The sequence below is a fragment of the Bombus flavifrons genome, chromosome 11, assembly GCF_040668555.2.
Source record: "Bombus flavifrons isolate JBK064 chromosome 11, iyBomFlav1_principal, whole genome shotgun sequence".
NCBI classification, from domain to species: domain Eukaryota; kingdom Metazoa; phylum Arthropoda; class Insecta; order Hymenoptera; family Apidae; genus Bombus; species Bombus flavifrons.
Window position 1 is genome coordinate 9,589,370 of NC_138452.1, and position 22,007 is coordinate 9,611,376.

Genomic DNA, 22,007 nt, shown 5'->3' on the forward strand with positions numbered 1-22,007 from the left:
GGTAAGAAAGATTGCAGATTACCACTTGCATCATGGTACACACGCATACCACGTACGTCAGAAGAATTGACGAAAAATCGAAGAGAGAAAAACAGCCAGACTCTACCACTCAAGCTAACAATAAGTCAGTGTATACAACATACTTTTATTTTCAACTATAAAGTACACATATTCACAGTACTTCGCTTTTAAGAATGTTCTAAGATATTCTCATCGTTTTAATCGCTACTATCTTTTCAACAAGTTATTACGAATTCTCAACAGCTATTAATTATTTGTAGGAATGGTTAACGTTATATTACGTTCGCTTAAGAACTACATAGAACAGTTCGAAGAGAACGAGAAAACTATTGAAAGGGGCACATAAGATACATAGAATATTCACAACCTGGCAAACCATTTTAAAGCTGGTACTTAATGGGTCGATCACGAAGTAACACGTTAAAACGAAGCTGACACATTTTATTCTCATAGAAATTGTTAGTGATCGATGATGTATCTGCATAGTTCTCGACGACTCTGCTTTCGTCCGAGTCTCTTGGAACGGAAACGTTGGAAGGAGAAGTCAACAAACTTAGCCGTATTACATCTTTCAATTATCATTCTATAAATTCATACGAATAAATCGTTCTACGATCGCATAAATCGTGCTCGATATTGCAACAGACGAGAAGAGAATCACGCCTTACAAGGACGGTACACGATTTTTCGGACGGCCTGTGATTTCTTTCCCAGTCGAGAAAGGTTCCCAGGTTTCACGCAGGGAATACAATTTATAGTTTGCACGAGAAGAACGTCGCAAAGAGCTAGTTAAAATTGACCGTATTTATTCCGCTTTTATTCCGTATGTCAGCTCTTACGATAAATCATACAACCATAAAGATGTCACGCGGTTTGATCAACGACTTAAATCGTGGGAGTGAGCTTCTTTCTTCTTTCTTGTTTCTTTTCATTTGGAGAACATAGCATCCCCGACAATGGGAAACATGATTTATACATCAGATATTAACAATATTTCTTTTTCAGTTCTGCTGGGGAACACGAGTGTCACACGTGTTACATATTGCTATTGCAAGATTTTCTCACTTATTAATTCATTGCAGTCTTAAGTTTTTAATCGAACGTAATGCATCGTATACCTATAGGAAAATTGATTTCATTCGAACATGAAACCTTTTCGCGGAACAATTGGATACAAGCTAAAGAAGAAAGATATTTTTGAAAAAACTTTTCTGCTGTAGAAGACTGCAGATGAATCAACGGATACACACTTTTTGAAATTTAACGCAACGTTTACCTAGCAGTTTCGTTATCTAGATCTTTAAATATCGAAAAAGTGTATTTTGAATAAAGTTTGGACCATTTTCTCTCAAGCATTTTAACAACGATACTACTGTGATGATAAAGTTGGCAGATTTGTATAATTGGTAAACAGTGTGTTACGATAAAATTGATACAATTATACGGCTGTATTTTTACATATACGGAAGCCCTCGCAAGCTGTGATATCTCGTTCGAGATAAAAGTTTGTTTAAATATTTAACTACGACAATCTTCCCTGATGCTACTATTCTATAATACTATGATTGAGCCTAGAAGAACGTTCCAACTATTGATGCTTGCAACTATACCTCTTCTTATTTTTCACGTCACGCTACATAACGTTAATCGAACTTGGTCCATTGAACGTCAGATCGCTTCGCCTATTGCTCTCTTATAATACGTCCCTAAGTAACTCGTCCACAGGGTCGCGCGATGTCTATTCAAACGAGCGTATCTCTACAGATAGAGAGATGCCTCCGAAAAACACACTCGTGATCGTACTCATAATTAGTACGTTGTCGTGATCAGAAAAAGAAACTGAGACTAGCCCTGAGATACAAATGTGTCAGTTTGCCAGTTAGGAGAGGAGCGAAGTAAGCGTCATCTGGAACAATAAGCTGGCAAGAGGAATGCGCGTCGCGTGAAAAGGAAAAGGAATAAGGGCGAAACAAAAGGAAGGAATTCCAGGATACACGTAGAAAAACCGCAAAATAGCGAACGAAATCTACTGCTCTTGGGTCAGGGTAAAGATGCACAACAAAATAAACGCGCGTGTTATTAAAAACATCGGGTAGCACAAGAGAGAAGATCAAGCGAAAGTGGTCGATTAATCGTGCAGGCATTTTGGAAGAACAAGTGAAACAAAAAGGACAATAAGCGTTTATTCGAACTCTCCGTGGTCTCGGTTCTCTCGAATTTTCATCTTCCTCAATTTCTAGACGTTCGCGTATTTCAATGACTTTCAAATTGTTAAGCTTCCAAGTTTCCAGCTTCTCGAACCTCCTAACTCTCGAATTTTCCGATTTCACGCGCCAATTACAAACGTAACTTTTGCTAATTAGAATTCGAGTCGAGCGCATCATTAAATTTCCAAGATAGAATTCCTCTTCGATTATGGAGAAACCGGCGCACGGAAAGTTAATCGACGCGAGGGCGATGACACTTATCAAAATTGTCTGTAACAGTAGCTTCGCATATTCATGTGATAATGGTCGATTTAATACCCGAGTTTAAATCTTATCGCACTATCCTTCTTTACATGGTATAAGTTTCAGAGAGTTCCAGCCTCACCGCTTTTAAGCTTCTACGTTTATATGTACACGGACATACTTGTGTGTGCATGTGTGTGTGTGTACATAATGTATATACGTACATATACAGTGTATATACATAAAATGAGAAAAATATGATAAGAAAGGAAGAAACCACTTCGTCCTGTATTGTATGTTCGTTGTCATGCGTGACAACTGTAGAGAATTATGCGTAATACGAGGAAGCGATAATAAGTTAATTCTACAGTCTGACCAAAAACAGTCAGTCACTTAAGGTCACTTTCTTAATTATAAATCATCGTACCCTTTCTTCCTCGCTAAACCTCTATCACAATAATTTTTCAACGCTGTTACAAAGGAAGTTAGTGCTTTCCATTCCGTACTAATAATATTGTAAGCTTTCAGATCTTTAGATAATCCGTGTAATAGCGTTCTCCATTATTATAATGATGAACGTAAATTTAGTGATGAACGAAATTCTAAAGTATATGAAACAATAGAGACTATTCGATGGCCTTGAACGACTAATTGATTTCAGGCAGACCATAATCGTTTAAACACTAGAAGGTGAAGTACAACAGGTGTCGCAATATTATGAACGAGTCGTTTAAAAAAAGAAAGAGAAAAGAAGAATAAACGGCGCACAAATTGAATCGAAAACGCGACGATAAAATGTCACGATTTATGTACTCTTTTATGATTCATGGAAGACTACAAATAATTTTAACTAGAGATTCTCTATATGGTACAAGGCAAGCACAAAAATCGGTTTTTATGCTAGTTCCCTTCCTCTCTCTCCTTTGAGATTCGTGAGCTTTATTCGTAGTGTTAAACCTAGTAATACTTGCAAACATTATCGTGTAAAGTCACGTATAGGAAGAAAAACAGAGACGTCTTAATGATTATTGCTTTTCAACGATATTCTATTTACAAATCTTCATGAACCTCGAAGGATGAGTGTCCTAAATCTCTTTATGATTATTTGTTATTATGTCATTCCACAAGTATGGATTTTATCAAACAAGGAACTAATATTATGGTTGACCGCAGTTAGGTGAACAACTTTACTTCTAAAAAATGAGAATTACCCAAAATTCACATACTTTGGAAAATACTTGAAATCTGATCAACTCCAAATCCTCTTTCAGTTGTTATTTGAGATAATTGTGTTCTTAAAAAGATAATATTAAAAACGCTACCTCACTCGTGGGATGACTTAATAGTTAAAGATATTTTAGGTATTCTCTTATCTTATTATCGCCTATTTTAGAACAGCGCTCTGCTCCTTACAAATATACAAAATTCAACAATGGAATCTGATATTCGTGCTATTTAACCGAACGCTATTAAATCGAAGATATCATCATTAAATTTCGCAAGTTTTTCAAGAAATGAAGACACATTTGGATAAAGAAGGATATAATAACTCAGCGTAATACGAAGAAAGATAAAGGGCAATTGTAATTTGCAAAAAGCAAAGCAAAGATAAAAAATGATAAAGTGTGTGAGATCGCGATATTTAAGTGTATATTAAGAAATCAAACAGGAAGGTGAAGAGGAAGAATTTGTGCTGGACCTGTACTGTAGAGGCCAAAAAAACAATGAATTCGAAAAATAAAAGGTAGAAAAGACAAAAGAAAACAGAAAGAAGATTTACATTTAACGACTACCACTAGTTCATCGATTGAAAAAGAAACAAAAAAGGAACGAAAGCTTCAGTACGCTAGAATTTCGTGTTTCTGCGCGAGAGAAACAAGTTACGATGGATCTAGGAATGAGCGATCGCTTTTCTTTTCCTTTAAATGAAAATCTATGTTGGAATTATAATACTGGACTCGTGAATTATAGTTAAGAAATGAAGAACTTGTTAAAGCAGATACGACAGAAACTTCTTTCTTAGTAGATTTCGCTTAATGATTACTTAGGCCGAGTATCGTCATGGAGAAACATCGGAGGAACGTACATTTTTATAAATTGTAATCGATTATGAAATCTTTCTAGGACTTCATTCATTGTTTTACTGGCGTTCGAAATAATTTTAAGAATGAAAATGCACGAAACAATAGGAATGGACCAAGTAAAGTATTTCCACTGCTTCAAAGAAGAGGTCAATAAATACGTTGTTAGAGATTGTAAAATATCGTGTTCATTGTAGCTGTTCAAAGATCAATTTTCACTATCATAACTTACTACAAAACTTAATCCAAAAATAATTTATGTTTATTATAAATATTTAAAATTGAGATTCTTTCATTTCAGAGAGACTAATCGAAAAGTGAACAGCTGCTAGATACTATTCAGTGGAATACAAAGGCGAAATTAAAGGAACGTTCCAGCGAAAAAGAAGCTCAATTTAAATTACAATGAATGAGACAGAGAGCTGTCGGTATACCATTCTACCTGAAATTGAAAAGGAAGTACACGGGTATAGAGAAAAGATCGCCCATCCCTGAGCCAAAATATTGTCGTGATTAAAGAATTTCGCGAGTTTAAAAATCTAGCTGTCTAAATTGGATGTCGCTTGATGGTGTCTGGTTGCGAACAGAACGAAGATTTGGCAGAACAGGAGACACAGCAGGGCACCAAAAACATTCTACACGACACTAGCAGAGCGGAACATCACTTCTAACTCTCAGAATTATCTATCTCTCCATCGTTGGCCGTTAGGTATGTTTTTCTCATTTTCTTAGACTTATTTAACTAACGCTTTTTTAAACCGTGACACTACTATTATTGTACAATTAATCAGACACTGGCATAATCAATTTCGTTATGCGTCAAGCTCATACTGTACAATTCCTTAACAAAATCCCTTCCTTATGCTTGTATCATACATTAATGTACAGATTGCAAAGAGGCAGCTACGTTTCTCAAAATCTAATAAGATTTAAACGTTCGTAGCTGCGTTTGTTTGCGATATTTATATTACAAGGAGCTTCGACGCTAATTACATACAGTACCGAGAAACTACCGAAACTGGATTGACTAAGTAACGAACCCCTAAGTCGTATTTGAATGCTCTTCCATCGAGAGTTTACTGAAGAGTAAGTACCATTTCCATAATTCATACGATACTTTCTAATTTCCCCTGTTTTTCTACGTGCCTTCTGCAATACAGCAATACACGATGGAAGCTCTCAAACTCGTACAATCAATTTCAATAGCATTGGGCTTGTGTAGGAGCGAGACTAAATGCCAACGTCCGATTTGATGCAAACCAAAGGGTCAACGAAGGGAAGTCATCGATGTTCCGCCAAACTATACCTGCCCCTCTACTTGCGTGTACAGATAATGTGTGTCTGTATGTACGTATACGTATATGTACCGGCTGTATCTAATCGCTAATTAATGATCAACCGGTTCGCGGAGACAAGTCGTTTTCATCATGTTTTAAGTGCACGTTGCGGCTCGTAATGACACAATTAATCGATCGCAGGTGAGTTAGCGTTAAGTAAGAACGTTACAACACAGATATATAGTGTATGTTATGTTGACTAGCGGGCTTCATAACGTGACCTTGGTCTTGTTCCTCCTGAACGTGAACAGCATCTTCCGGCGTCGTTTTTTCGACTCGTCGTTGTCTGTGGTCGAGTTCGAGTCCGTCGATAACGTTTCGTCGTCCACCGTTGACTGTTGTTGCGGCTCCTTCGGCGCTTTCCTGCTGCTGCTCGATGTGCTCGTTGTTGTCGTGGAGTTGATGCTGGTGGTACTCGCGGTCGTCGCGGACGTCGGACCAATTTTTTGCTGCCCTGATCGATCTTGGCTCGACGAATCCAACGAATTCTCTGAATAAGACGACTTCGACAGGAATGATGAGGTAGTCTTGTCCTCGACTGCGAGAGGCATGCTCGTGTCTTGACTGTAGGAACGTACGATGTTGGATTTCTCTTTGCTGGATGCTCTGACGGGCTCGACGGGCCCATCGCCGACGGTGAAATGTACAACGTTACTCTCTGGTGGTGTATCCTTCCCGGTTTCACTGCTGGACGAGTCTGGAGGAACCGACGACTCCTTCCACATTAGGCTGTCTAGTGTACCTGTAGATTAAGATTGAACTTTGTTATGCTTTGTATGTATCTTCGGTGGCTTTTCATTTTATGATAGTCTTTTATTTCTGCAGGGGATTTTAGTACGAGTGATTGATACATTAGAATCACAGATTCTTGAAGATTATAAAAATTTGTTTGAAAATATGTAAGGTTTTAGGAATCTATTTGCTCGGTATTGGAATTGAGTTCATCAAAGTTGATGGAGAATGGATGGGCTAACCTGAAAATGTATTTGAATCTTTAGTAAAACTGATTGGAAATTGGAATAGAACTAATTGTTATATGTATGAATAGATTAACGTTAATGTAGGTCAGGAATCAAAGAAACAGATTTTCTTGGAAAAATGTGCTCCAATATCAGTTTCTTTGGTGCCTGAGGGATATTGATTTACTGATACCATTGGTATTTCAATGAAGATATATTGAAATAACTGTAGATACTATTTTTATTCGGCCAATTGTAATTTTCATGCACTAATTAGTTAGAACTGCTTTCGGCAAACAGTGTCAGAGGTCAGTTCCATGCAGAATCCAGTTTGTGGAAGGAAGAAGAGAAACAAACAACACAATGGATGATACTCTTTTATATTCCACAGTAAATAATATAAATTTTGTCGCGATGCTTTACTGTCTCGCAAACATTAGTAGAATAACGAGGAAATCGTTATTTAAAAAGCGCAATGCATGAAAATTCACGATCTATGCGATAAAATTTATGTTTGTTCCTAAGAAGACTCTTCCAATTCGTGTCACATCAATTCTGAGAAAACTTTACATGCTCCTCAGATGCCATACTTTACCAGAGAACGCAGCTTGGTCCCTTGTTCTAGCGAAAACAAAACACACAAAATCCTTCATAAATTTTTTTTTTACAGACAATCAAACATTTTATGAATTTCTTGTTGAAAATTCTATTTTCATAGTGTTCCATATAAAAACGACGAAGTCAGAAGAATACAATAAATAGAGAAAAACGTCAATTCTTTATTGCTTCAACTGGGAAAGATATCTTTGTGTTCCTGTTTAAAGAAAATATTCTCTAATGACTTCTCTAGACTCAGTTATTTTAACAGCAATAATTCATAAATCTCATTGGTACATTTTTGGCGCATTTCAATAGGTATGTATAGCATTTAAGACTTACAAACTACTAAGGAGTTAACATACTAAAGCGTCTAACTTGAAACTTCGGTTTGCAGGTAACAAAGACAATCACATACAGACTGTTGTACAGATTGCAGTACAGCGTATCATTGTGCTAAATATGTAATTTTAATTCAAGTGTCACTCGTGAGTCGTACAATGTTAACTAGATTATTTAAAAGACAAAAATAGACAGAAATAGAAAGACAAGATAGGAACTTGAAACATTCATAGAAACACGGCAAAATTTATACAAGTCCAGGAACGGATCATTTAATTTCAGGAACTAGCGTAGTTAACGTCGCTCAGCGAGAAGATTGAAATTAAAATTACATACTCGGTTAAGTAATTGGTCATCTTGAAACGTCTCATCGCAACTTAGATCATACAAACGAGGCTTGTGCACGTCGGTTTCTCGCAAGTTGCTTGATTTATTAATTACGACCTTTGAATCGCACACAATAAAATGTCGAGAGGGAGATATAACGTATGCATTGCAACAATCAGACAAACAATGTACAGATCCTCCGCTTCTCGTTTCTTAATGTACAATAATATACACGTTTGCCTATGTGCATTATATGCGTATACATATACGTATATAACTCAATGCCATTGATATGCTCGAGTTTATAATAGAAGGAAGAAAAGAGCCGTTTCGATTGTCACGTCTTTCGCATGAAATCAAACTGATTCGAGAATATATTTATTACGCGTCGTGGTGTAAATACGTGTATTGCACCTACGAGTTAAATCCTCGGACGTATATAGTCGCATCTAATTTTAATTGACTCTAATCTTAACCATGACGCGGATCTCCCAGGAAATAGAATTTATTTCTTGGCATCATATTAGGAACCAGGAATCCTCGATCATTCGAGTTTTTCCTAGTCCCTAGCCGCAGCCAAAGGTTTCCACGCTTAAGGCCACACTACTCCCACCAATTGATATAACACGATGATCTCTGCGTTTATTCTTCAACTATTTACCTCTTTAATCTCTAAAGAGGTTCCAAGACACCAATACTAGTAACATACACCCAAACAATTATCCAACTCTTAAAAAATACACTGTAACATACAATTACGCAATTACCCAAAATTTTAGAGAATGTTTACTCCAAGATTTCGGATAATTGATTGCTTAATCATTAAGCGTGCTCCACAAAAAGATCTGAGGACTTATAGGTACTACAGTTTTAGGTATAATTATAGTTCAGAAGTTGATGGAAGTTCATTTTTTGCTACACGAAATATCTGTATAACGGACAGTCGAGTATCAAGAAAACAATTTTGCTCTTTCTTAGATCTTAAAGAGCTGAACAGAAACGAGAAATCAGACGAAGGAAGTAGCGACGCCACCTCGTGATAAAGTGATCTTGAACGACCGAAATCTTCCGCTTGGATTATAGTACAGCATAGATATGATGTATTTAATCATCGGTTATAGCTTCAGCTAGCGAGCGATAATCGCGACAGGAAAAAAATTTGAAATTGCACACGACACGTAAGAAAATGGCACTTCCAGCGATGTAAACAAGATCGTCGAATTAAGATAGGATGCTGTGCTAGCCTTTAATTCGAACTATTAATACGAAAATTGTTGTGCAACGCATTACTGCGGGACCTGGCAAAATTGAAACGTGCTCTTGGCGAAATAAGAAAACGCATCGACGATCGGTCGATTCTCATGAAACAACCGGGAAATCGTAAATGAAAAATTTCTACTTTAGTTTAACGTTTTAATAGGATTAAGCGATATATTATATTTTCGTATAGTAATATAATAGGTGATCGATCATCGGAACTTATTAAATAAAGTGATAATTAGATAGTTATCACGCTTGGCACTTGGTCGTCTTCGATATATTGCTACTAGATACGAAGGAACGAACTAGAAGGCTTATTATACTTGATCGAGCTTGGATCGTTAGACTGCGGATAGGAAATCACGTATAGGAAATTTAAAGCTGCGAGAATATACAGAACATATGGAAATATACATAACATATATTTGGAGTACTCGTTATGATATTTAGTAGGTGATTAGAATTTAAATGAGACTTTCGATACGACTTGTTAATTTTGTTCATAAATACATTCCCAGTCCAACGATCGTATGCCTTGGACAGACGAAGAATCGAAGTCGTAGTTGCGACACAAATTAACCTTTGCAAAATGACCATTAAGCGAATTAATCATTGCTGTCATTGAGTAGATGTTCCCTAGTTTCTCAAGGAAGAAACTTACATATTACACAGAATAGCGTCTCAAGAAACGTATAAAATTCTTTCCTGAATTTTTTCAAAGTAAATTAATATTTATTTTCTGACCTCTTCGATTTTCTTCATGGCTCAGATTTTCATTTCCTTTATATTTAAATAAAAATTTCTTACGAGAAAAGAAAAAACTAAAAAATTTGTATTTTGTATGTGGAAGAAAAATGACATTATTCGTAAAAATATCACATGCTTCTGATGTTTTCACATACACATCTTCGTAAAAATTCTGGCCTCGTTCGTTCATTCGACACATCACGAAAATTTTTATACAAAAATATGTCATGTTCTTTCATCAAATTGTTATCCTAACGTTTCATAATCTGTACGAGCAGGTAGTTGTAAAAAAACAACTCCATATAATTGTACTGACAATACACTGTTCTTTGAATTATATTATAATATAATGTGTGTATGTGAGAATATGTGAGTGTATGTTCGCGTGTGTGTGCGCATGTGTGTGTCTGTAAACTTACGCGTTAACAATAAGTTAAGAAACTTGTCATTGTTTAAATAATTAACACGCCGTTATAACTTGACAAATCTCGATTAGGAAAGGGGAACATTCCAATTTTCAATCCTCCCTTTTCCTGCACACAAATCCTTTCATTAAAAATTTTTACCGGATTTCACTGAAAGATCTGCTGATGCTCTTTTAACGCTACTTGCATTGTCACATATCAGAGATAATCAAATTTCGTTCGTAAGCATTTTTTTGGTACAATGTACTTTTAATTACGAACATATTATTCATGTCACACATTACTTGATAAAATATATAAATAAATAATTTTTTACATTGATATGTAACTACACGATAAATAACAATAACAATTTTTTCAACAACTATGACTTTTTTAAACTTTAAGTAAGTCTCTATACAATGTGCAGGATCAATAATATACATAAAAACGTGTTAAAAAGGTTTGATTATGTAGCTTCTTTAATCTTTTTTGGAACCGTTAAGTATAGTTTCTTCCACCCCTAGAATCAAATGATAACACAACATAAACAAACAATAACCTAAGAGAAACAAAGAATATCAAGAAATATTGTATCTTATCACAAGAAGAGCAGCTAAAATTGTTAATTCAATAATTCAAACATATATATACATGTGTACTTTTCTTGAACAAAGTTTTATAAAATCGGGAATTAGTTTGAAAAAAGCACAAAAAATGATATAAGCAATAATAAACAATTTGAGCAAATTTTTCAACAAAAACAACGAGACAACAACATTTATAGCATGATTTAAACAACACTTTATGTAAAAGACACAAGACAATAACGTAATCAAACTTCACAATGTACAAAAATATATTTAAAAGAAAATGACCATAAAAAAAGTCGCTAATGTTTTTAATGTTTTAATGTAAAGCTTTTTTTAAACATAAATCTTTTATAAGATTTTTGTATTCTTCCAATATTTTCTAACATTTGTAGAAACATAACATTAGAACATCTTCGTAATGTGTGACATTAGCCATCTGCTTTCCTAGGACCAGTAACATCTTTCATAGAAATCATAGATGCATACATTCGTATTTACGATTTGCAAAAACTACTTTTTTGTATCAAAATGAATCTTAAGGCATCACGTGAATTTTTTAAATTTATATTTTAGTAAAAATTTGATTTCAAAATCTTTGATAAGAAATTCTTACGAAGAATAACTTATCCGTAATTTCGTTACAAACTTCTTAAATAGTTAGCAAAGTACATATCGTAATTTAGTTTTCACGAGTACCTATGCTGGAAACCCGAAGGTTTGATTAAGAGAAATTAATGTCACAAAAGAACCCAAACTACTACTATTAGGACGACAAAAAAGTTAGTAAATTATTGATCTCGAAGATATATCTACGTGCGTAAAAAAGAGAGAATAGAAGATATTTAGATATTGTAAGTATCATATCAAAGTTACAATAGTATTTACAAATTGAGCATTGTTACTATCAATCTAAATGCTCGTGGAAGTCCGTTTCCAGCTTACCTGCGGCACCACATGTTGAAGGCGAGTAGACTGAACTTGCTTCGTCGTCTAAGTCATCTTGACTACTGAGTCGACCTGTAAACATGAATCGCACGCATGATAAATTATTCGCGTTAATTTATCGTATCCAAATTTTTAAAATTGAAACTTTATACGAATATCAATCATCAATTAAACCAAGATTCACAAATAAAATACTGACAATTTTCATGTGTTTGTATTCACATTAAAATACAAAAATCATTTTTAAATTATTAAATATTTAAAAGGTCCAAGCACTAATCACTAAACAATTTTGTATCGTCATAAACGTAAATACCTCTGAGTCCAAGACCTCGACCGTTAGGAGTTCCTCTGTATAGAACAGTTTCTAAATAACTTAGACCATTATTATTTACTATATTAAAGCCACATAGCAGCTCAATTTGCTTCCAACGATGTACTCTTTCTTGCAATTCTGCTGTGACTTCGTTTAGAGCAGTTCTTGCCTCAACTATACTTTTATCAACTTCATCAATCGATTTTCCATGAGTTGAAACAAACGCTCCTACTAAACTCGATCGTTTTTTTCGCAGTTTCTCGCACTAGAAATAACATTACGTACAATTAAATAATAAATAATGGAATTGTAATGATATACAAAAGTAATTTAATTGAGAAAAAATGTATCACTTACTGCTTCTCGTGCTTGTTGCAACTGTTTCTCTGCAGATATCTTTTTCTTGGTATATGCTTTATTTTCAATTTCGTGAGTTAATTGTAACCAATGTTGCAATCCAGGAGGAGGAGACCAACATCTGTCTTCGAGTTCGCCCTCTGCACGTTGTAATTCAACTTTTAACATCTGTAAAGTCCAAATTAATTACACTCTGAAGGAACCTAATCCTTAAATTTTAAATGTAAAAATTTATGGGATATTTACTTCGATTTCTGCCTTTAATTGAGAAACTTCGAGATCGGAGTAAGAAGCGTGCAATCCCACACTTTCGTCTTGTAAACGTTTCTCTAAGTTTTGTTTCTCAGTAGTTACACTTTCTTGTTCCATTCGTGCCCTCTCCAATTCTTTCTGTAAATCGTAAAACATAACATTAACGAAAATTTAATGCGTTGCTAAGACTTTAAGAAGAGTAAAACATACTTGCAAGTCCTCCAATGCCAATTCTGCTTTATGTAAACTCTCCATATCCTTCATCATTCTGTGGAGATGTTTCTGTGAATTTTTCTTCTGCTGATATGCATACCAACATCCAATAAACGCTCCGAATGCCAATGTTATTAATACCAAATCTTTGATGCCATGTCCAGTATCTATAACAAGATATTAAATAATTATGGTAAACCAGTCAAAAAATTTTTAACAGAAAAATGATCTTTTAATAATTATTTACCCTTTGGTGGCCCAAAAAGAACTACATCCATAGCTTTTAAGGCAATTTTTTGTTTATGAATGGGATCCTTGATGCCTAACACATTACTTAGGTATTGCATATTGTTCACAGCCAATCTATACATAAAGTAATAAATATTTTGTTATTAAAACAATTGTTACAGTATCAAGATGATGTACTGTTTAAAGAAAGTGACCTTGGAAGTGTAGCACCAGTTACACGGTGTTGTATAAAAGTAGGAACATATTGTGGAAGATCTACATTAGAAGCTAACCATTCTGATGTTTGTTCTATAGTCCAATTATGAACCTATAAAGAAATTATTAATATAGTAAGATATCAAAAAAAATAAAAGTTATTTAAAGAAACAATTATATTTTAGACAATACCTCTGACCTTAGCCAGGCTTCCCAAAGTTCTCGAACACTAATATGCATATCATCATTATGATGGAAAGCCCTCTGTCTCCTTTCATACCCAGCTTCATATTGTAACTCTTCTCTTAAAAACTAAAAGGAATACAAATTGCTTTTTATATCTCATAGTGTAGAAGGAATTATAAGTAAAAATTTATTTACATCGTCTGACTCTGAAAGATCCACATTTCCATTGGCATCATCGTCTAGTTGACTGTGGAGTGATTTGATAGCTTCTAAACCTAGTCGATCATGAGAAGCCAGTGTAAGACAAGCTAGGTCATCGTTACAAGTATCGGAACCTGTAATAAATTAAACAGCCTACGTTTGATTGTATGTGTTTATGATTACATGTAGTTTGTTTACAGCTGCCTTTTTTTCTTTAGGGCTATGATTATCCTGTTAACCACGTGTAAGAAGCTTTTTGTCCAATTATTATTAATGTAGAAATGTCAATTAGAAAGAAGTATCTTGTTAATAGACATAGAATAAGTTTACAATAACAGTTCATTACTATTGAGTCAAGACTAATCTTTGAATGATTAGATCATTTATGAAATTTATCATCTGCAATATGAGCTTTTATCATAAACACATTTGTATCTCTTTTACAGCCAACAACAAAATCATCAAATTAAAGAAGAAGGCCTATCTTTTTAAGTAAGCTTTGTAAATGTAAATACCTTTAAATAAAATGATATAGCAAACAAAACTTATTTTCTTTCTTTTTTCTAAAATTAAATATTAGTCATGCATATACATGCTGCCTATTTACACATACATACAAAAGATTAAAACAAAATATTAATGAAACAAAACAATAAATAATGATATAAACTAATGGTTTAATTTCAAAGCAATTTGGAGTATCTTATAACTAATCATTAATTAACCCTCCAATTATCATAGCTCAGATTACAATGCAATATGAGAAATTTTTAATTTCTTCATTAATAAACAATAACAGAAGAAAAAGAAGAAGAACAAATATATTTCTCAAAAATATATTTTGAAATACATGTAAAAAATATTACTTTTGATTTCATAATGAAAAAATGGACATGATAATACAAATAGCAGTATATTACATCAGTATATAATTCCAAATACATATAAAAACTCAAACATCAGAAAAATATTACTAAACACTACATGGACCATATATAAAATGTAAACTGTACACATAATTCTTCTTGACATTATAAAGACAAGACTATACAAGAAAGCAATTATACAACTAACAATATTACGACTGAACATATTAAAATAAATATTAAACTTGTCACCAGAATACAACGGAAACTATAAGCTGTCAATGCATTTACAGTGGCTCATAAAATATCTTGTAGCTTCTATATATATTTTCAGATTTATTTCAAACTTTACCAGTATAATTATGATAGTCTGACCACATTGCTAATGAAATCTTTAAATGTTTCAGTATAATAGCACATGTAATATATTCATAAAAAATTTCTACAAATATTTGAATACTTTTGTGAGCTACTATAAGTTACAGAATAAATGAAGGATATTTTTCATGGGCTATGCATATTGGAGGGTTCAGACAACAAGAAAGAAACAGATAGCGGATATTTATGGACGTAATTAAAGAAATAAAAGTTAAATAGGGATCTATATTACCCGTTAAAAATTATAACGAATATTTCACTCTAGGTATATCATACATTTTTGTATATTACACACATTATGTGCATTTTTGCATTTTCAAGTTTTTCATGAATGCATAAAAATCCGCAGTCTAGTTTAAATAGTAGAAATAAAACTTACCAGCTTCGTGAGCAACGGCTTGCGCTAATCCATCGGTAAGTGTCGCGGAGAATGCCGTAACTTTGGAATGTGAACTTCCAGTTGAACCAGATTGAAAGTTCGAGCTCGTGTCGAGTGCCCCGCCGCTGGCATCTACCGTGTTCCAACACCAATACGACAAATGCAGTCCAAACAGTACAATCACATTGGTTATCACGGATGATCGCATTTTAAGGTTAGATACACCTTGTCACTGACACCTCGCGCCACCCTTGCGCAGTTGCTACGAGTCAAATTAAAAACCGTGTAGCTTTTGGCTCGTTGTCACCTTTGACGTAGACTCGCAATAGTGAATATAACCAAGGTTACAGTTATCAAAACCGGGATAGCGATGGAATTTGTCGAGTGCATAACACGCGTGACCGATTATGATGTTACAGCGGGCTTAGTAACTGAGTGATACACTGTCGTTATTTGCCCCATCAAGGCGTCGGTCAACGTCCGAGATCTCTTTAAAATGAATCGATTGATTTATTAATTAAGTACACTACGCTCCTCTGCTCTGTGCCTCGGGTTTTCCTATCAAGGCCACCGTCCACGAACAACATCATGGAAAATCGTTCATTTAGATTGGACACAGCAATGCACTTTTCTGCATGCAAAAAACTGAAAAATTCAATTGGTCCCGTGTGCGGTTACTCGCGTGATTTTATTGGTCAGACGTTGCACTTATGTTACGAATTATTCCCAGCGCCAGCGCAGCGCGAAAATCATTTGTAAAATGTCTTTGACCAAAACGAGATGATTTATATGATATTAGCAATATTAATGGGCGTTTCAATCTCGATTTCGAATATTTTCGTAGCGATTCGATATTTTTTTAATACTGTCGAAATTCGAATTTCTTTGAATAAATGATTTGATATTTCAATAACTTGAATCTTGATAAGTTTTGTGAATCTCGATAGGATTCGTAATCTTCATAAAAGAATGAATATCTTATGTGTCATACTTTATATCTTATATGTTATATATTATATATTTTATATATATTATGTTTTAGATCTTAGATGACTGTCAAATCTTTTAAAAGTTTTAAGTACCGAGTCATGTCTAAAGCAATTCAAATTTTTCACTACATGCAAATATGTAAGTACTTACATATTGTCAATACATGACAAGACAAATTTTTCGAAGTTTTCCTAACACGAGTTGATTAATTATTTTAATTAAATATAATTCTTTCAATGATTTTACTATATATATATATCTTTATAACAATGTAGTTAAATATTTCTTAATTTTTAGATGTTAAGTGCAGTAGATTTAAATATCCAATTTACTCGAAAACTCGCTTAGAATTGTGTAGTTTGGAAGCAAGCACAGTGTGTGCATCTATTGTGTTTGTTGAGCTAAATATCGTTAGATTTTCATAATTACGTAATTTTTGCAATTACATTGCGTTTATGTTTACAGAAAAATTAAGTCCTTCTTAATCACATTAATCAGCGTCGGAAAAGCTCGTGTTTACGTTCGAGCGTAAGTACGAAGATAATTACGTTTTAACGTGATTTAAACACATTAATAAATCACCATTACGTTTGTTTCTCGATAGCCTAATTATGTTAAAATACAATTTTTATAGGATTTCTCGACGGAGTTATGTTATTAACATCATAAATCGAAACGGGAATATTTTCGTCCATAAATCTACTTCGATTTACCGATGTGCTACCTGTTCTAATGAGTTGTAAAATTCATACTATCTAAGCGCCTCAAAACTGGTTAAGGTTGCTACCTAAAATTTGTCTCGTGAGGACGTTAAAATGGAAAATAACGCGAAAAATGAAGATTGTGAAATTCAAGGGATTAATATAGTGAGCAAGAAAGAAGAAAGTTCATCCCAAACTGTACAAAATTCTTCAGACGCAAAAGTTCCCGTGGATTCTAAGAATACTCAGGTTCGTGTCGTCCGAGGAACAAAAAAGATAAAATTAGACGTTGGTGATGGTAATAACTTGGAAAAAAAAGGTTCGTATTTGTATAATCAATTGATCATATTTAAATAGTAATCGAAAGAAATATTAACAACTGTATAACTTCTTAATTGAACTCCAATATGTTATATAGTTACAAAGATTTGTTTATAATTTAATAGATTCCAAGGATGAAGAAAACAATACAGAGGTGAAAGTAAAATCTTTGAAAAGATCTTGCGAATTATGGTCCATGGAAGATAAAAATACCTTTTTCAAAGCTTTAAACGAGTATGGAAAAGACTTTGATGCTTTACAAAGTTATTTCTTGAGTCAGGGAAAGAAAAAAGGTTTACCAGATGTTGTAATAAAAAATAAGGAACAGATTAGGCATTTTTATTACAGAACTTGGCTAAAAATATCGAAGCACCTAAAATTTTCAGAAGGTAATTGTTTAATGTATTTTTACACTTTAGTTTTTATTTTAATAATATAATTGTTTTGTTGTACAGATGTAAAAAAAACTTCGCAGGAATTGTATGGATTAATTAATTATGGTGAACTTAGAAGAAAGTTACCACGAATATATGAAAAGGTACAGTTGAAATTAAACGAGTTGGTTTATTGGGGTTCAACACAAGTCAGACTTAGAGGAAGAACTATGAGAATTAAAACACCTATATGTAGAGCACTGAGAAAACTGAATCAACTAGAAGGTATACTTAATCAATAAAATGTAAAATATAGTTCATGGAATTTAATAATATTTCATATAACAATTATAATATTTCTATAGATTGGCAAGAAGAAATTAAACTTCCCCCTAGGATAACAATAGAATTAAGGCCCCGTAATAATATGGCATGGTGGCAAGTGCAAGCATCTTCGATGAATCCAAGAGTACGCACTCTATTACCTATACAGAGACGTTTGTCTAGTTTATTAATATTTCTGCAACAAAGATGGAGACCTGCAAAGTATAACACAGTATCCTTACTTCAAAATAGATTACCAATATTAATGTATCTTGTTATGTATCAAATAAGAAAAAGAGTATTGAGAAAATTCCTATACATTTAATGTAGTTCCCCAATTTAGAAAATGCAGTTGCTAATGAAATGAAAGATAATCGGTTATTACGAGTAGCACCACCCGAAGGGAGCAAAATTGCTTTGCCAATGGTGAACCTTGGAGAGTATCTAACCAGCAACAGTGTCAGTTTAAATTCTTATGAAAAACGTCTAGGATTGAAAAGTTCCAGAATGGACCTATTAGGCTCAGAACAATACATAAAAGGAGTTGGAAAGAAAGGAATTAAGAAAAACAAAGTAGACAAAAAATGCATGAGCCGTACAGAGGATAACTGTACCATGCCGGACAATAATAGTGATATAGATGCAATAGAATCTAGCAGTAATGTTGCAGAAAGACCGTCGACTGTTAGTAACACTGAAAAAGCTAATCCAGAGCAAAAAACAGAATTTAACAGATTTCCGGGAAGGGAAACTATTGAAAGAATTCGGAAGGGATGGAATATCGAGGAAGCAAACACCATTACTGTGGGGGACCTCTTTTTAATGGTACACGTGTTAACTTTTATCCGAGTTAGCTTTCAATAAAAGTTGAAAACTCCGAGTTGTCTTACATTTTTTAAATTTTTCAGTTTGGTCGCGAATCGAAAGTTACGCTGGAATATTGGTGGGACTGGAATCATCGGGAACAACACGTTGGAGAGTCTACATCAACAACTTTACGCGATGATAATTTGTGTCTTACCTTGCAAAAGCTATTATCTATAGCAAAACATAGTTATGGCACGAGTAAAGTATATGATAATACTTCTGGAAGTAATGAAACTGTGATTTCCTCTCGAATACTTTCGACGAAAGCATCGACCTTTAAAAGACCTTTAATTCCACAAACTTATCAAAAGATTGGAACACCAGATGCTTTCAAAACGCAGTTAGATGTTCGTTATCGTTTCAAATTCAATATTTCTTTAAGGAATTCAAAAACATTTATTATAAAAATGTGATTTTGTTTTTTTTAAATGCAGAAGTTTACAACACGTTTCAGTAAACGAGGTAGAACCGTACGGCAAAAAAGTCTTATTGTACAAAGAGTATTGCCAATAATATCTACTGCAAGCAATGCACCAGAAGACGTAACTTCTAATAATCAAGAAGCAAATAAAATAAATGACCCTCCTATAAATAATGATGATCAACAAAATGATAAATCGCCATCCATAATTATAAATGTACCACAGGAAAAAAATTTTTTGGATGAACTTGAAGCGGCAAGAGTTCCGAAACCTACGAATTCCATTATAACAAGCGCAACGCAAATACTTAAAGAGGGAGAACATCAATGGTTGAATAGTGAGGTAAATTTCTAAGGTTGATTTCTAGAATTTTAAGCAAGAAATATTTTTTCTTTTACTAATATTGAAATTAAATTACAGGTAGCAGATTTTTCATTAAGTAGCTTCCTAGGTCAATTAGAGTCCCCCATGAAAATCTCACAGAGAAGTCAAAATGAAAATAATATAGAAGATAGTCGGCCATCGTCCGATGTAAGTATATATGATAAAATTTAAAAAAGATTGATCTATTAATATTTTAATCTATATTAAGAATGTATTACAGGTCGTTTCACATATGCAATGCTTGATGGGAGAGAGTAGTGTTGATTATATGGCGAAATTTGCAAACCTTGCATCGCAGATAGCATCGGACGATAACAAAAAATAAAAGTATAAATAATTGACTAGTTTTGTACGAATTTTCATATGAGCAACTATCTAAAATTATGTAAATGTGATGATACATGTTTTGTGATGGGAGCATGTAATGATATTTAGACTGACTAATTTATCTCTTTGATATTGGCTTTTACAGTCGACTGTTATAATAATGCTAATACTAATAATAATGATAACGAAAATAATAATATATGGAAAATAAAGTAATTCATATACATATACAAATTTCCTGTATGATTTCACTTTTGTATGATTAGCAATTTATAAAGTATGTATTATATATATATTATTTAACACTTTGTTTAGCATAAAATGCTTAGGCATATCTATTCTGAATATTCATTAATTTTTTATTGTATTTTTTTCTAAGATACAGGATGCAAAATTAATTTATATAGCAAGTTCAAGTTCTTAATCTTGCATCAATAATTCATGAATGTTCATAAATATTTCATCCTACGTTTGATGCTAAAGGTTTATTGAAAACTGCACAAATGCGGGAGGAATACGTTTATAGGTGATATTTATTATCCTTATTTAACCCACAAAGATGACGCGGCATCTGTTTATGGAATCATTTAGGCTAGTTCTCGTGTATGACTATCACTATTGCGTTGCAGTCTCATGTAACTAATTAAGTATGTTGAAAGAAAAAAAAACAAATCCCCGTTTGTAACTTCCTTAATTGAAAGAAGTAACAAAATCCAGGTATATATAAACTCCTCCTATTTTTCTCGTATCATAAGTTCCACTAATTAAGCATATATAGAATGTGAGAAAGATGAATGTGAGTACTTACATACTATTGGAATTTGTTTAACACCGCCTATTATTACGAACGGACAGCGTTAACCTTATACAGATTTTCCATTATTAGAAGTACTTTGAAATACTTAAAAATTTTTTAAATATAAATTTCCTTAACGAAAACAATATCCGCGAGTACTTACAACTTGCATTACAGAACTGTGATTAAACACTGTCTAAGCTTATGACTTAACAATGGAAAAAGAATCTTTATCTGATGATGATGTAGGAAATAACGGTCATTATAATACTACTACAATCATTGTGATATCCTGAAATATGTACGAAAACGCTCATCAGCTGTATATTTGAATACCAAAATTTTAATTAAAGATTAAAGAGAAAGAATAGAGTATAGATCTATTGTGGTCGTTTATTAAAGTAATTTTCAATTAAATTGAGCATGCTTGAAAATATTGCAAATACGCGCCTAGGACATGATGGGAACGATAATGAGCCGAACACCCCGAGGAGACACATATTCTTGGAAACGAAGCCTATAGTGTTTTCGACGGCGTATTGCGAAACAGACATTGTGAATGATTCATAGTGCCCGCGTCCACGTGATCTTATGCGCACGCACCTATCAAGTATTTGTTATTTGCAGATGTGATTTTCCCTGGACGTAAGCACCTTCTTTGGGTGAACTGAACTGGTTTCACTCATCTCATCGATCACAGAAGAATAAATCGTTAACGATCTATGCATTCTTTCCAGAAAAAAAATGTAACATACATTTACACATAAAAATTCGTACACAAATAATATTTGTTATCTTTTCCTTTAAAGTCATAAACATAATTATATGAATGATTGGTATTGATAA

The 22,007-nt window shown here is 33.5% G+C and overlaps 2 protein-coding genes and 1 long non-coding RNA gene across 10 annotated transcripts; 2 read left to right on the plus strand and 1 right to left on the minus strand.

Moving 5' to 3' along the window:
• Positions 1-125: 125 nt before the first annotated feature.
• Positions 126-15,863, minus strand: Stim (stromal interaction molecule). 6 transcript variants are annotated; one of them, XM_069123012.1, is made up of 12 exons: positions 15,656-15,863; positions 14,027-14,166; positions 13,838-13,957; positions 13,645-13,757; positions 13,449-13,564; positions 13,199-13,368; positions 12,983-13,126; positions 12,737-12,904; positions 12,380-12,644; positions 12,061-12,135; positions 7,444-7,469; positions 6,493-6,631 (listed from the first exon to the last, which is right to left on the minus strand). In XM_069123012.1, the coding sequence occupies exons 1-12, from the start codon at positions 15,861-15,863 to the stop codon at positions 6,623-6,625; spliced, it is 1,554 nt and encodes a 517-aa protein (XP_068979113.1). In that variant the 3' UTR covers positions 6,493-6,622. The 6 variants fall into 6 exon arrangements, with proteins under 6 accessions (XP_068979109.1, XP_068979108.1, XP_068979113.1 ...); XM_069123008.1 differs by lacking the exon at positions 7,444-7,469 and having other exon boundaries at positions 126-6,631; positions 14,027-14,106; XM_069123007.1 differs by lacking the exon at positions 7,444-7,469 and having other exon boundaries at positions 126-6,631.
• LOC138184751 (uncharacterized) lies at positions 4,566-11,174 on the plus strand. The gene is made up of 3 exons (XR_011174402.1): positions 4,566-4,701; positions 4,854-7,763; positions 7,843-11,174. It is a non-coding gene; the product is annotated as an uncharacterized LOC138184751 (long non-coding RNA).
• On the plus strand, positions 15,758-21,946 carry crm (cramped chromatin regulator). Of its 3 annotated transcripts, none has more exons than XM_069123004.1 (13): positions 15,758-15,869; positions 16,698-16,783; positions 17,111-17,173; positions 17,280-17,665; positions 17,793-18,056; positions 18,123-18,326; positions 18,407-18,597; positions 18,696-19,190; positions 19,274-19,579; positions 19,667-19,996; positions 20,075-20,185; positions 20,259-21,082; positions 21,339-21,946. In XM_069123004.1, exons 4-12 carry the CDS (start codon positions 17,461-17,463, stop codon positions 20,361-20,363), a joined length of 2,211 nt encoding a protein of 736 aa, XP_068979105.1. In that variant the 5' UTR covers positions 15,758-15,869; positions 16,698-16,783; positions 17,111-17,173; positions 17,280-17,460; the 3' UTR covers positions 20,364-21,082; positions 21,339-21,946. The 3 variants fall into 3 exon arrangements, with proteins under 3 accessions (XP_068979105.1, XP_068979107.1, XP_068979106.1); XM_069123006.1 differs by having other exon boundaries at positions 21,789-21,946; XM_069123005.1 differs by lacking the exon at positions 15,758-15,869 and adding an exon at positions 16,233-16,349.
• Positions 21,947-22,007: the final 61 nt, after the last annotated feature.

Bases quoted from the DNA above. Each gene is read 5' to 3' on its own strand.
- Stim (XM_069123007.1), bottom strand. From the start codon at position 15,863: ATGCGATCATCCGTGATAACCAATGTGATTGTACTGTTTGGACTGCAT. The intron at 13,565-13,644 runs GTCACTTTCTTT...CTTTATGTATAG, and splicing joins ACTGGTGCTACACTTCCAAG to ATTGGCTGTGAACAATATGC. The intron at 12,136-12,379 runs GTATTTACGTTT...TCATGTTTACAG, and splicing joins TCGAGGTCTTGGACTCAGAG to GTCGACTCAGTAGTCAAGAT.
- crm (XM_069123004.1), top strand. From the start codon at position 17,461: ATGGAAAATAACGCGAAAAATGAAGATTGTGAAATTCAAGGGATTAAT. The intron at 18,057-18,122 runs GTAATTGTTTAA...TTTGTTGTACAG, and splicing joins GCACCTAAAATTTTCAGAAG to ATGTAAAAAAAACTTCGCAG. The intron at 19,191-19,273 runs GTACACGTGTTA...TAAATTTTTCAG, and splicing joins TGGGGGACCTCTTTTTAATG to TTTGGTCGCGAATCGAAAGT.